A 13,108-nucleotide genomic window follows, 5' to 3' on the forward strand; every position below is an offset into this window, starting at 1 on the left:
CTTCTGCGACAACCTTCCTTGTGAGGGAAAGCCAAATACGCATAATCCCTCCAAGGACCCTACACTACACAGTTTTCCAATCAACCCTCTGGAACATCCAAAATGGCGACCACCACATCTCGCGCCCCCGCATCACCAGACCCGGAAGAAGAAGAACTAGACACAGAGATCGCCTCAATGCGCGCAGAAAGTAAGCATCCGAAGCATCCCACCCAGACCCTAAATCGAAACCCAAAACTAACCCAAACAAAGTCCAAAACCTCCAAAAACACAAGCGCCTCCTCACATCCAGCCTCCTAACAACCGACCCAATCCAAAGACTCCTCCGCAAACAACCCAAACCCACCACAGCAACTCCAACCGACCCCCTCACAACAATCTCCCCCCTCGTGCACGCCGCCGGTGCCCACACCACCTCAAATCACCACCGCATCGCCTTCGGCGTAACAGCCTTCCCATTCAAAGACCCGTCCCCAACAGCCCCCACCACGCCTCTCCTCGGCGTCCGCATCGACATATGCGCGCGCAACGGCCGCTTCGCAAAACCATACTACATCCTCCTCCAACCCCAGCGGCGCGCTCCCAGTCTCGGTTCAGGTTCTGCCAAGATGCTGAAGGTGTATCGACACACTGTGCCGGGGTTTATATCGATCGCGAAGCTGGAGAGCGTTTATCTACCGCGGCCTGGTGTATCGCGCGACAATAGAGATGGCAATACGGACGGGGGTTCATCTGCTGAGGATGAGGCCGAGCCCGCGAAGCCGTGGAAGAGCAGCAGTCATGTCCGGAAACAAGATTTGCGGGGGTTTGTGCGCGAGCTTCGGAGGGAGCTTGTTGCGTGGCATATGCGTGTGGATGCGGTTGAGTTCCTGCGTGAGAAATTAGGACTTATTGGTGAGGGTGGGGGGTCTTTGCCGTTTGATGTTTCGCCGGATCGGGATACGGGGATTATTTCTTTGGCTGGTGTTTCGTTGGAGACGCGGTATGTGCGGGTTGAGTGGGTTGATGGACGTGTTGGACGGTTCACGTTGTCTAATGCTGGGGTTGTGGAGCGGGCTGTTGTTATTGGCGATGAGGGTCGGGATAAGAAGATTGAGGATGCGATGACTGGTGGGGGCGGGAGGGTTGAGACGGTTTTGGATAGATTGAGGGTGGATGTGTTGTCTGGATCCCCGCCGCCATGAGGTGTTGTTTGTTTCATGATGTTTTTCAGCAAGAGATACCCCAATGCGAAATGATTGAATTATTTTGAATTTCAATTTCATTGCACTTAGATTATAAACAGGCTTGGTATGTCTATGTATTCCATGGTCTCCACCAAATATATGCTATCATGAGACCAAAAGCCGCCGCAAGGCGTGTATATGTGTAGGTGACAATTTGATCCAAAAGCAGACCAAAATTATTACAACAAGGGTAAGGGGCATAAGAGAGACAGAAGAGGGGATTAACGGGGTATATTGAGTAGATGTCGTGTCATCATCTCCAAGTTAAAGAGGCATACAATCCTGGCTAGGGTGGATTGTATCCGGGGTTGAAGTTTCGAGTGGTGAGTGTACTACAACCGATATGGGGGTGTTGGGAGTTGTGAAAGTGAGAAGCGGCAAAGGACCATATGATTGGCCATGTCGCACCTCGAGATGCCGACGTAGGACAGCCTCTTCCAAATACCAGCGGTGCCGCAAGGTCTCCTTCTTCGTATCCAAGGCTTGCATGAGAGAGGCTTCCTCCCGTTGGTGCTCGGCTTGTAAGGTAGCAACGTCCTGGATGTGTCGGTTACACATTTCTTCCAGTTCCTTCTCCATACGCGCCGTGGCTTCCTGCAGTTTAAGTTCTTGGCGGTCACGGAGGACTTTGATTCGGGCGTCATGGAGCTGGTCCATGCTTTTGTGGGAGTGGTATTGTTGTTCTAGCTGCTCCATGTGTTGGCGAGTGAACACACGGGGTGGGGGAGTTGACTCGGATTCTGAGAATGATTCCGAGGACCGTTCAGCTCCGGTGGAATTTCTGGTCGATGTCCCGGCGGGAGATGGCGGTGGGCTGGTATTGCGGAGGAACCCCTCCATATGCTTGATGCGAGTGCGCGAGTTCATTTTGGCTCGATCGAACTCGCGTTGCTGTTCAATTTCTACCGCCAGCTGTCGCTCTTCGATTTGGATTATGGCTTCGATGTTCTGTACAACCACTTGTTAGCCTATAGTCAAATAACTGAAGTTTGTAAAGCGAACCTTTTCGCGTTTCTCCTCCTCCTGGCGTTGGTTGTCAGACTGCTGCTCTGAGAGAGCGGTCTGGTGCCGACGCCGGAGGGTACTTAGAGCGGCGTCTTGGAAGGCTAGATGTCGGTTCCTTTCCATCTGATGCCGTTCGTGCATCTCACTTAGCTCTGGATCGTCCAGGCTTCTTTGTAACATCTCTTCGCTGAACAGAGGAATTGTCAACCTGGGAGGCGATCCCTCGCTGGTCGCATGTGGTGGAATATTCTCATGGGCAGCATTATTAGGTTCCAGGTTAGGTTCGAAGAAAACGTGTTCAACGCCTTTGTCGCTGGTGGATATAGCCATGCGCGGATCTGAGGGCAAGATAAGGGCCGAGGACGTGCGCTTCTTGCGGAAATGAATTCTCCCAATGGCGGACTTCAAGCTGCTCCGCCGCTTCTCCTTCTTGTCGGCCGAGGCGACGCTGAGAATTGAATGCCGATGCGACTTGGGCTCGAATGGATCATTATATCCGTGCCCAGCAAGGCCCGTTTTCCCCTCACTAGAGCAAAAGGAAGTCGGGCGCGTAGACATCGAAGCCAGTGATCGTGTACTGCCGGCCTTAATGCGATCTGAGGCAAGTGTGACATCGGATAGCGACGCGACGATCTGATCAAGCACGGATGATACCGGAGAGGATGGATCGTGAGACGGGGTAACGGAGCCGCACGCGGAATTCCGATCGGTTGAGGATCCAGAAGACAGGACTGGGGAGGTATGATCAACCATTCCTGAAGTAATCGAGGCAGCTAGTGGCACAGATGTTTGGATCTTTGGCACTTCCAGACCTAGTTGTTGAGCCTCTTCAGCTAGATGTTGCGCCTGCGCTGCTTCTGATTCGGGTGAGGGGTGGTGGAGGACATCGGTGCGATATTGGGCCTCATCGAAGATGGGCCCGGTACTTGACGCCATTGTATGTACAGTTATACGAGGTATGTAGCGCCTAACCAGCGGGCGCACATGGGAGGCAAAGTCAGCTAAGAATAATACTCGTCCACATGGACAAGATGCGTTCTATGACGGCATCCAGGGGAGTTTCCAAGAGGAGGATAAGAAGGTGGAGGGTCAAAGCAATAAGGGGCCAGAAAGGTAGAAAGGACACACAACTACCTTGTTTTGGTTTCCTCATGATTTTTCGTTTTAGGCAATTTCTAGTTAAAAATAATAATTAAGACCCACGGGTGACCCTGACGCAATCCCCTCTGGGACGATGGGGGTTTTAAAACGGGCTAAGCTTGAGTGGTATGGGATTGGTTAAGCTATAACCGTTTATATACTAAAATGAACTAAGATTATATAGTCTGAGAATTCCTCAACTATCATTGCCCAGTTTTAACATCCCGGCATTTGTATAGCCTGGCGTATTATTTCCTAGCTCTATACATTTGATCCCTGGGAACATCCCCTGAAGCCCCTCGGCCATATAAGGAAAGTAGGGCTTAGGGTTACGGAGATAGCCTCGGTTCCATGGAAAAGTATGGATCATGCCATGTGTAGATCAGGCCAGGAACACGAGATATCAGGAGATACCATCTGGATATAAGACTAGCTCCCGTTCAGCATGTCAAATGCTAGTTGATAAGCCCGCTCTTTAGCTTGGTATTGCGGTGTTCCCATTCTCGTGCTCTTATCCCATCCATGACTACACCCTAGCAGGCGCTCGCTGACCACATGTCGGCCTTGCAATGTGTTGATCTTCTGGGCCAGCTCCTCTCCCTCAAGCGCAAGAGTATCCCCATCAACGGTGATCATAAGGACACGCTGTGGGAATCGATCCACCTGGGCAAAGAGCGGCGAAATGCGGGGATCCCGCTTGTCGACTGAGGAGGGGACATAGCAGCGGTCAAAGAGGCGCATGACGGGAAGAGGAATTACAAAGTCTCCACGGGCTGGGGCGATCTTCGAGGCAGGGTCAGGGCTTAGATCGGTCACAGGATAAATCGATATCAGGGAGCGGAAGGTATCGCGAGGGAAGAGGCTTGAAGCTGCCACCAGCGCCAGGTTACCACCAGCACTAAATCCTGATATCGATACACGGGTCAAGTCGAATTTATCAGGACAGGTGAACACATATTTGATGGCGTCCTCGACATCGTTCAGGGCGGCAGGGAAGGGGTGTTCTGGTGCCAGACGGTAGCGGACGTCCAAGACAGTGTGCTTGGTTTCATGACTGACTCGTCGACAAAACTCATCGTCGCCGCCATGGAGGGGTATCACGAAGCCACTTCCGTGAAAGTTGATTAGGACAGGTGATGGGCCCGAGCCAGACGGTCGATACAGATGAACCTTGATCGTGCGGCCCACATCCCGGGACTTGATGTGGTGGATTTCATCTGGATTGGCCGATACATTTCTGGCAAAGCCCATGAATGTTCGGATGATAAATGCGAAGCATTTATTGTAATAATACATCAGCCTATCCATTGTTGACGTGGGGGGAGGTAGATGTTGACGCTGAGTCTCAGCCGAGGCCTGGGGTTAAGGATACCACTGGTGATCTCCACCCTTGTCTAGTCTATGCTGACATCTTGCAGTGCCTAACCCCGAGGTACTAGCTTGAAATCAACTAACATGTGTTATTCCTCGTTTCTAATACTGTAGTATCTATCCAATACTACTCATTCAAAGACCATGGAACTGGTTAGTTATAGTTATAGTTAGGTAACCAAGTTTATGCCCGAATTTGAAGGCACCCATGCAGCATACAGTGTAACTTTTCCCCCGACAATCTGACAATCCAACTGACTGGGGTGACCTTACTAAGACTGACACTGACACTTTATCCCCATTATTCTACAAATACCCTAGTTCCTATAATCTCTGTAATGTGAAAAATGCGAATACTGTAGTGCGTCGCTATATATGTGCCCTCGTGGCGGCATCATATCTCCTATCAATTAGCTCTTAATTCCCCGCATAAGGAGAATTCCACGCAGAGCCTCATCGCTTTCCACGCACCTTATCTGCCAATCAAAATGACCGCCTGCCGTCGTCACGCTCCCCAACACTCATTGCCATCACATCTACTATTTCACTTTTAGAGTCCCAAGTTGTCTGGGAAATAATCATTTCAGTTTCTACTGTCACCAGTCTTTGCTTTCATTGCCCAAACAAAGACTGTTTATTCACCTGGTCAGGAGTGCTGAGGGTTCTCACTTTCAGCATCGCAATCTACACGCAATTTACAGGATGTCCACTAAAGTCGACACCATTGACACTAATTTCACAGTCTTCATACGCTTACCATTTCCCAGGGGCGATTTTGTTGACCCGCCCCCTGTGAGCCTCCCCAAAAGAAACCCCTTCAGCCTCCACTGACGTAAATAGGTGGAATGGAATGCATCCAAAGACCAAGCACTATGGAATATTCTTTCTCGGCCATCTAAAGGCGACATAGACTGTATGTATTACGCTTTTTTCCAGGGTTAGCTTTCCTTTGCTTTGACCTAGCTGACATCAACACAGGGAAAGCTCTGTAACTACACTATACCCCGAGCACTTAAAGGCTGAGGGCTGCTAACATGGTCGGTTCAGGGCAGAGAACTTCGATGTCACATTGCAGTTCCTTCTTCAGCAGGCAGCATGGCTCTATGATCGCCAGCTCTCGCAGGTTCGGGCTCAAATGCGGAAGGTCGGCACTACGCAGTCGAACGCTCCTTCCCCAGCTCCAGGATCTGTCTCAGGCAGTACGGCCCTGGGCGGACAGTCACAGCGAGAAACGCCTGTACTAGGTATGTCCCGTATTTTGCTTTAGATTCACTACTGTCTGATACTAACCATCCAGGTTCTCGCGCGCCATCACGGCAAGTATCTCAACAGAAAGACATCCCACTACGAGGTATGGACCGAAACTCCACCCGTCTTCGCACAGAACGTTTGATATCGCCATTGGATCGGACGCTTTTAACATTGATTGCAGCCCCTGACAACCGACGTATGAGCTTTACATCAACTACGGCTACTAACCCAACTCGTGGATGTCGAGACTCTGCACGCATCAACACGCCGACAACTGACGCCAAAGAACCACGCCGGGACTCTTTTGGCCGTCGGCTTTCCACAAAACGAGAACAGCCACCCATCGTGTCTTTTCCCCGATCGCCAACACTCGAGGAAGAGTCTCTATCCTCGAGCTCGTCGGAAGAGTCAGCATCCGACGATGAAGACAATAGGCGTGCACCCCGGTTCAAACGGTTTGGCAAATTTTCTACCCATCGCTCGGGTCTCCGGGATGATGATGATGACGAAGAGGATACTCCAGCGTTCCTCCCCCTATCCCGAGAGCACGAGCATACCCATCGGGAGCGGCCTGTCCAGGAACTCAGCGCTACCCTCCGTTTAGATGCCGAGCGAGCAGCAGCACAACGGCGACGTCCCGATCAGTGGTCTGGTCCTAGGGCCCCGGTGCCCACAGAGTCATCTACCAGCTCTATGAGCTCCGGTGGGGCTAGACGGACCAGCCTGGGGGCATCGATACTGAGCCCGCTGCGCACCGCCGAACGCCAAAATTCGCGCAAGTCCACCGCGTCCGGTCGCGAAACTAGCGACGGTACTCCTAGCATGGGTAGCAGCTTCAGTGATCTCGACGGTATGTGTCCCAACCCCGAGGATTCTGGATTTCAACTGATCGATTGGTCAGATGCAAGTGTTACCCAGTCAGCCCTGGAAGAAGCCCTTCTAAGCAACATGCAGCATGGTGGAATGGCGAGCCGGATGAGTACCATCAGCCAAGCCTTGCGCAGCCGGTATCTGCAATGAAATACATAGCATATTTTTTTTTTGACAGTGAAAATGTATGTGTATGATGTAGCTTATGCGGGGTGTCCCGCATATGGCATCCACGTGACTGAACGGCACCTCGGCACGTCGGTGATGCGCACCAGTGACATTTTTGATATGCCCAGGAGTGAGGAGTGAGGAGCTCTCTATACCCAGATATTCCAAGTATTCACAGTCACGCATCGGCCAAACGGGAGCGCTAGTGCCGGATTAGGTCGTGCAGTCTCAACGTCCACACCATATGATGGAGGGGTAGCTCAACCTAGCTATCCAATTCCCTTTGAAAACGCAAAATTTAATGTACAACACAAAGAAAATCTCGATATTTTGAATAAACGAGAATCTCGACCAATCGTGCAAAGCTGAGCGGCATCAAAGAACCTGCAACCCCACCAAGTCCCTAAAGCAAGCAGCACCCTCGGCATCTTATTAACTGCAGTTCACTTCAACAGCAGATCGTCCGTTCGCAATCGTTCCACCCTTTTTCTCCAGAAGCGCTTCTATCATAATTCACAATGGCCGCCCCATTAGTCGGTGAAATGCCCCCAGCGGAAGCAGAATCCGTCTATTTCAATGAATACCCCCCACCAAAGGCACTATCACGACATGAAACCCTCGCACGCGCATTCATTGACCTCCACGTGGAGGAAAGCAGACGTGTTGTACTTGTCACATCTGGAGGCACAACAGTACCACTTGAAGCGCAAACCGTACGCTTCATCGACAACTTCTCCGCCGGAACTCGAGGCGCCACATCAGCCGAGTACTTCCTCGAGCAAGGGTACGCCGTGATTTTCCTTCACCGACAATACAGTCTCCTGCCATACTCGCGTCACTACAGCCATTCGACCAATTGCTTCCTGGACTTCATGGATGAGGCGCCGGCGTCGGCGGACTCCCCCAACCCCGGCCATGGACCTATCATGGTGCGCGACGAGTACCAAGACCAGATGCGCAGCGTGCTGCGGAAATACCGGTACGCGAAGCAGCACAACCGCCTCCTCCTACTGCCGTTCACGACAGTCTCTGAATACATGTTCGAGCTGCGGTCGATCGCGAAGTTGATGCGGCCACTTGGCCCGAACGCGCTCTTCTACCTTGCGGCTGCCGTCAGTGATTTCTTCATTCCGCGTAGCCGCATGGCAGAGCACAAAATCCAATCTGGTGAGTTGCCTCCGCACATGCAAGGCAGCGCGATCTCATCGGATGAAATCTACACGGGCGAGAATGAGGAAAAGCCTTCGTCGAATAGCAAGAAGCTCGTTGTCAACTTGGATCCCGTTCCTAAATTCCTGCATCAGTTGGTGGATGGCTGGGCTCCGGAGGGGAGTATGGTTGTTTCGTTTAAACTCGAGACAGATCCCTCGCTGCTTGTCTACAAGGCGCGCACTGCGCTGCAGCGCTACTCTCATCATCTGGTGATTGGCAATTTGCTTTCGACACGCAAGTGGGAGGTGGTTTTCATTACCCCCGATGAGCCGCATGAGCGCTGGATCCGAGTTCCTAAGACCAGGCGCAGTAAGAGTATCTCTGGTGTTGAGGATCAGGTTGGGCTGGCGGAGGCTAAGAAGGGGAATTCGACGACCTTGGAGCAGGCAGATGCTCAACAGATTGATGAGAGCAGTCGGGATGGGATTGAGATTGAGAGTCTTATTATTCCCGAGTTGGTTAAGCTGCACACGAAGATGATTGAGAAGAAGACGAAACCTGCGCAGTGATGTTTCCAGGAATGTACAATTCAATATGAAGAACTAAAGGTCTTGTCGGTCTTGTGGGCGAATCAATTAATACTGTCCTAGGTTCCGTGTAGTATCCTTTGAGGATTATAATATCTAAAGCTATTTTGCGGCTATCCCAATGTTAGTCTTGTCCATATCACAGCCCAGACTAGATCATTTCAGGAAGACATATTCTGTACATGCTGGACATACAGCTCTTGTATATTTCAAAATGCTCAATATTTCTTGATACCACAGCTCGCGCTGATCCCGGTGGATCCTGACGTCGTGCGGGACTCCGGAAGCTCCCCCTGAAGAAATGAGGAAGCCTCGGAATCTCTCTGCATTACAAAAGGGGTTCGGCTATTATATCTGAGGCAAATATTGGATTCAAGGGGCAACTATTTGAAAACTTCAAATTTCACCTGGGCTACGCGTCCCCGATGTGTCAGCAGCCGGCAATCGTCGATCATCTTAGCGTCCACCTTTCCCCAGTTCTTTGCTCTTCTGGTGAACAGGAGAGGGGGAAAACAGTAAACGGTCTTTCACCTGTGTACTGCTATGGAAATAAAATGACCAATTGATTTCTCTTCTCTGTTCGGCGTATTCATATTTCTCAGGATGGTCCCCCGCCGGTTCAGTCGTCGTCTTCTTGCAGTTGCAACCGCCATTGCGTTCTTCTTTCTTTACCACATCGGCATCTTCTCCGATCGGGATCGCCAATGGCGTCCTCACTTCATATCAACGCCAGATATCCCCCTAGTCCTCGATGAAAACGGGGAACCGGCCCCATTCTGTCCACCCTTACCTGGCATGGAAGATGTACTTGTGGTAATGAAGACCGGAGTGACAGAATCCCGCGACAAAGTCCCCATCCACTTCAAAACAACCTTACGATGCATCCCCCACTTCGTAATATACTCCGACTTCGAAGAAGAAATCGAAGGCGTCAAAATCCACGATGTCCTCCGCGACATGGACACCTCCGCAAAGAATAACCCGGACTTCGACTTCTACCACCGCATCCTCAAATACGGCCGCAAGGGTCTAGAACAGCATGATTTCGCCGACGAAGCCAATTCCGCAATCGGAAAACCAAACAACCCAGGCTGGAAACTCGATAAATGGAAGTTCCTCCCAATGGCACAGGAAGCGCTACGCTACAAGCGAGACGCAAAATGGTTTATCTTCATCGAAGCAGACACATACATATCCTGGCCAACGGTCCTGACCTGGCTGGCCCGGTTCGACCACACAAAACCACACTATCTCGGCACGGAAACTCAGATCGCGGACGTCATCTTCGCCCACGGTGGCTCGGGCTTCGTGCTCTCCAACCCGGCCCTGCAACGTGCCTCCGACGAATACACTGCGCGCGAGGTCGAGCTGAATGTTTTCACAGACCAACATTGGGCCGGCGACTGTGTACTCGGCAAGGTTCTCAGCGACGCAGGCGTCAATCTACACTTCACATGGCCAATCCTTCAAAATTCCAACATCGGCGAGCTGGACGAGTTCACTACAGACTTCTACCGGAAACCATGGTGTTTCATCGCCGTATCCCTCCACCACCTCTCACCGGGTGAGATCGAGAACCTATGGAAATTTGAACAAAAGCGCTGGCGTGATGTGAGTTAACCCAATCCCCTCCCCCATCCGTTCTATAACATTACAATTGTAACATTCCTAACCTTACCATCCACAGAAAAATAAACGCATCCTCCTCCACGGTGACCTCTTCCGCGAATACATCTTCCCAGAAATAAGCAGTGAACCCACCCGCCAAAGTTGGAACAACATGGCCAGCGAAGAACAGCCCTTCGCCAAGACCTTCGAAGACTGCCGCCTTATCTGCGAAACACAGAAAACATGTGTGCAATTCTCCTTCCACGAAAATACATGCTTCACGAGTCTGAATCCACGTCTCGGACATGCCGTTCCGGGCGGCGATGCGACGTCAGGCTGGATCCCAACTCGGATTCGTGCTATGACGGAGAAAAATGGGTTGTGTAAGAAGCCTGATTTCGGTGATTGAGATGTCTAACCGCGTTTGGATATTGATATTGCTTTTGCCCTCTTGGGGAAGATCGTGTTACGATATGTTGTTTTTTCGCCATATATGTTTTCATTTGATTTGTTGTTGCTTGCATCAAGAGCGGAATGCTCTGGAGATTGCTTGGGTTTCGGAGCTTGTGGAATTTGGGCATACCGACTTATTTGGGCTCGGTCTGGAGAACTTGTGTTTTTCTTTTCTTTTCTCCCGTGTTCTTATACTACCATTTTCTGTGTTCTGTGGCTGGTTATCAGCTTGAATAGACAAATTGTGTTCGTGGCGTTGGTGCTTGGTTGAGTCCTTTTTATATACTTGCTTGATCGCTCAGTACACATCTTGACACACTCGGGCGGTTTCCCATTTCGGTTTTGTGGAATCAAAAGTGCTGTTTCTTCTATCATTGATTCACTGACTTAAAATGTATCTGCAGAGAGTAAGAAACGAGCGAAAGCTAGCATTGCGTGGACGGCGTAAGGACACCATTTAGGAGAGAGAGATTATACACTTAAGAATACATAAACAGGAGAGGTCTTGCTGTGAGTCTGCAGATTTCACGCCATTGCCCATTCACAACGGTGGAGCGAACACATCCTCCAGACACTGATCAATTCGCATGATGCGGTATCCGGAGTTCTTGATATGTCGAATGAACTCCGGTAGGTACCCAATGGTAGTCGGATTCAGGTAGTGCATGACGGCAAGATTCCCGCCCCTATTCACATCGCGGTAGAAGGCTTCGAGCTGCTTCTCTGGGGTGGACGTATTTGCCCACAGCCAATCTTCGACGTCGACACTCCAGTTCACAATGTACGGGTTTGGAATGTGTTGGGCTAGCTCCTGGCGCAGCCGGGCAGCGACTGTACCGAATGGCGGGCGGAAGTATGAAGCTGCAAATATTCACCATGTCAGAATCATTTTCATTGAAGTATTATACTTTGACATACACTCGATATTGAGCTGATGTTTGAAGACTTGCGCAGCCTGGATAATCTCGTCATCAATCTCACGGAGGGTTCTCAATGATTCCATCCTTGATCTCCATGTCAGCCTCGTCACACGAAATCCAATATTCAGAATATACTTACTTTGGATGTGTGTTTGAATGGAGCGCAATCTGGTGCCCCTTCCTCAGCATCTCTTTATAGAACTCCGTGAAGTTGGTCGACCGATCCCTGAGTCCAGTTCCGACAACGAAGAAAGTAACCCGTACATCCTCCTCGTCAAGGATGCGCATGACCCGCTGAGAAAACTGCGGCTGTCCATCATCGATACCAAATGCAAAGGAATTTGGACGGGAACAACGGAGTATCAATCGCCCACTGGGCAGCTTTGGAGGCAAACGATAATGACCATTTTCCTGCGACGGCAATGGAATATCAGGCACGATCTCTACGCGGTGCAGAGTAATAGACTCCTTGGTGTAGAAGCCATGGAACGAAACCGACACGACGCGATTGAAATTGATATCAAAGTGAGTGAGAGGGATATACAGCTCACGACGTCCATTTGGAAGTTCGGCATGGCTTTTGGGGTGCTTGCGTCGATCGCCCTTCGATTTTCTATGCTTGTGTTTTTTCTTCCAAGCATCTGCGTCCATATCATCGTTGTCATAATCATCGTCCCAATCATCTTCCTCGCCATTGGCCTCGGTGGCAGGACGAACCACATACCGGTCCGCCTGAACGGAGTATGCAACGCCGGGGAAAGGTCTGCGTTTCGGGTTGCATTCGTCGTTGTGTTGGTTGAAGGAGACGCTAAACTGATCTGTCCCCTCGAAGATAATATGAAGGTATTCATTATACCAAGGTAACAGGCTGTAGCAGGTGTTGGAATCGAACTGTGTGTGGAAGTTCTGGTCCGGGTCCGTTGGGAATAGACGAGTGAAGCCCCGTCCATGTTGCACGGATAGATTCTCCCCGGGGCCATGCCAGAATCCCAGGTCGTTGTGGGTTGGCTTTTGGAAAGTATCGATGACAAGAGGAGGGCTTGACTTCTTTGCCTCTGAGGCGTTGTACGTAGTGTTATGGCTGAGCCCTCGGAGTTCGTTCCAGTGGCCGTAGTCAACAGTTCCGTGAAATAAAGCTGAGGATATGAGGAATAGTGAAAGAGCGGCAGAACCTACGAATAACCAATGCATGATGAAAAGTTCCCTTGACAAACGATTGAATGCGCTTCGGTTGAAGAGGTTAAGGTGGAAGTTTTGGAAAGCATCGTCTATGTTCAGAGCAGTTTAAAGAGTCAAGAACGATTGACACATTTACATAGACAGGAGCTATACATTCCGAGCATCTACACCTTTATAT

The 13,108-nt window shown here is 50.6% G+C and overlaps 7 protein-coding genes across 7 annotated transcripts; 4 read left to right on the forward strand and 3 right to left on the reverse strand.

Annotated features, from left to right (window-relative positions):
- Positions 1–102: 102 nt before the first annotated feature.
- Positions 103–1,184, forward strand: N7447_008557 (uncharacterized protein; the record flags this gene model as incomplete). Its single annotated transcript, XM_057232819.1, has 2 exons — positions 103–190; positions 253–1,184. The coding sequence occupies 2 exons, from the start codon at positions 103–105 to the stop codon at positions 1,182–1,184; spliced, it is 1,020 nt and encodes a 339-aa protein (XP_057082361.1).
- A 306-nt stretch (positions 1,185–1,490) lies between these two features.
- Positions 1,491–3,167, reverse strand: N7447_008558 (uncharacterized protein; the record flags this gene model as incomplete). Its single annotated transcript, XM_057232820.1, has 2 exons — positions 1,491–2,174; positions 2,229–3,167. 2 exons carry the CDS (start codon positions 3,165–3,167, stop codon positions 1,491–1,493), a joined length of 1,623 nt encoding a protein of 540 aa, XP_057082362.1.
- A 633-nt stretch (positions 3,168–3,800) lies between these two features.
- On the reverse strand, positions 3,801–4,679 carry N7447_008559 (putative esterase/lipase; the record flags this gene model as incomplete). The annotated part of the gene is made up of 1 exon (XM_057232821.1): positions 3,801–4,679. One exon carries the CDS (start codon positions 4,677–4,679, stop codon positions 3,801–3,803), a length of 879 nt encoding a protein of 292 aa, XP_057082363.1.
- A 765-nt stretch (positions 4,680–5,444) lies between these two features.
- Positions 5,445–7,013, forward strand: N7447_008560 (uncharacterized protein; the record flags this gene model as incomplete). The annotated part of the gene is made up of 5 exons (XM_057232822.1): positions 5,445–5,534; positions 5,583–5,655; positions 5,721–5,730; positions 5,790–5,986; positions 6,040–7,013. The coding sequence occupies 5 exons, from the start codon at positions 5,445–5,447 to the stop codon at positions 7,011–7,013; spliced, it is 1,344 nt and encodes a 447-aa protein (XP_057082364.1).
- A 536-nt stretch (positions 7,014–7,549) lies between these two features.
- N7447_008561 (phosphopantothenate--cysteine ligase CAB2) lies at positions 7,550–8,752 on the forward strand (the record flags this gene model as incomplete). The annotated part of the gene is made up of 1 exon (XM_057232823.1): positions 7,550–8,752. The coding sequence occupies one exon, from the start codon at positions 7,550–7,552 to the stop codon at positions 8,750–8,752; it is 1,203 nt and encodes a 400-aa protein (XP_057082365.1).
- A 621-nt stretch (positions 8,753–9,373) lies between these two features.
- Positions 9,374–10,787, forward strand: N7447_008562 (glycosyltransferase family 31 protein; the record flags this gene model as incomplete). Its single annotated transcript, XM_057232824.1, has 2 exons — positions 9,374–10,381; positions 10,458–10,787. 2 exons carry the CDS (start codon positions 9,374–9,376, stop codon positions 10,785–10,787), a joined length of 1,338 nt encoding a protein of 445 aa, XP_057082366.1.
- Positions 10,788–11,372: 585 nt separating this feature from the next.
- On the reverse strand, positions 11,373–12,942 carry N7447_008563 (polysaccharide deacetylase family protein; the record flags this gene model as incomplete). The annotated part of the gene is made up of 3 exons (XM_057232825.1): positions 11,373–11,692; positions 11,750–11,835; positions 11,891–12,942. 3 exons carry the CDS (start codon positions 12,940–12,942, stop codon positions 11,373–11,375), a joined length of 1,458 nt encoding a protein of 485 aa, XP_057082367.1.
- Between the last annotated feature and the right edge of the window lie 166 nt (positions 12,943–13,108).

Source organism: Penicillium robsamsonii (genome assembly GCF_028829455.1).
Source record: "Penicillium robsamsonii strain IBT 29466 chromosome Unknown utg000005l_segment0_segment0, whole genome shotgun sequence".
Classification (NCBI taxonomy): domain Eukaryota; kingdom Fungi; phylum Ascomycota; class Eurotiomycetes; order Eurotiales; family Aspergillaceae; genus Penicillium; species Penicillium robsamsonii.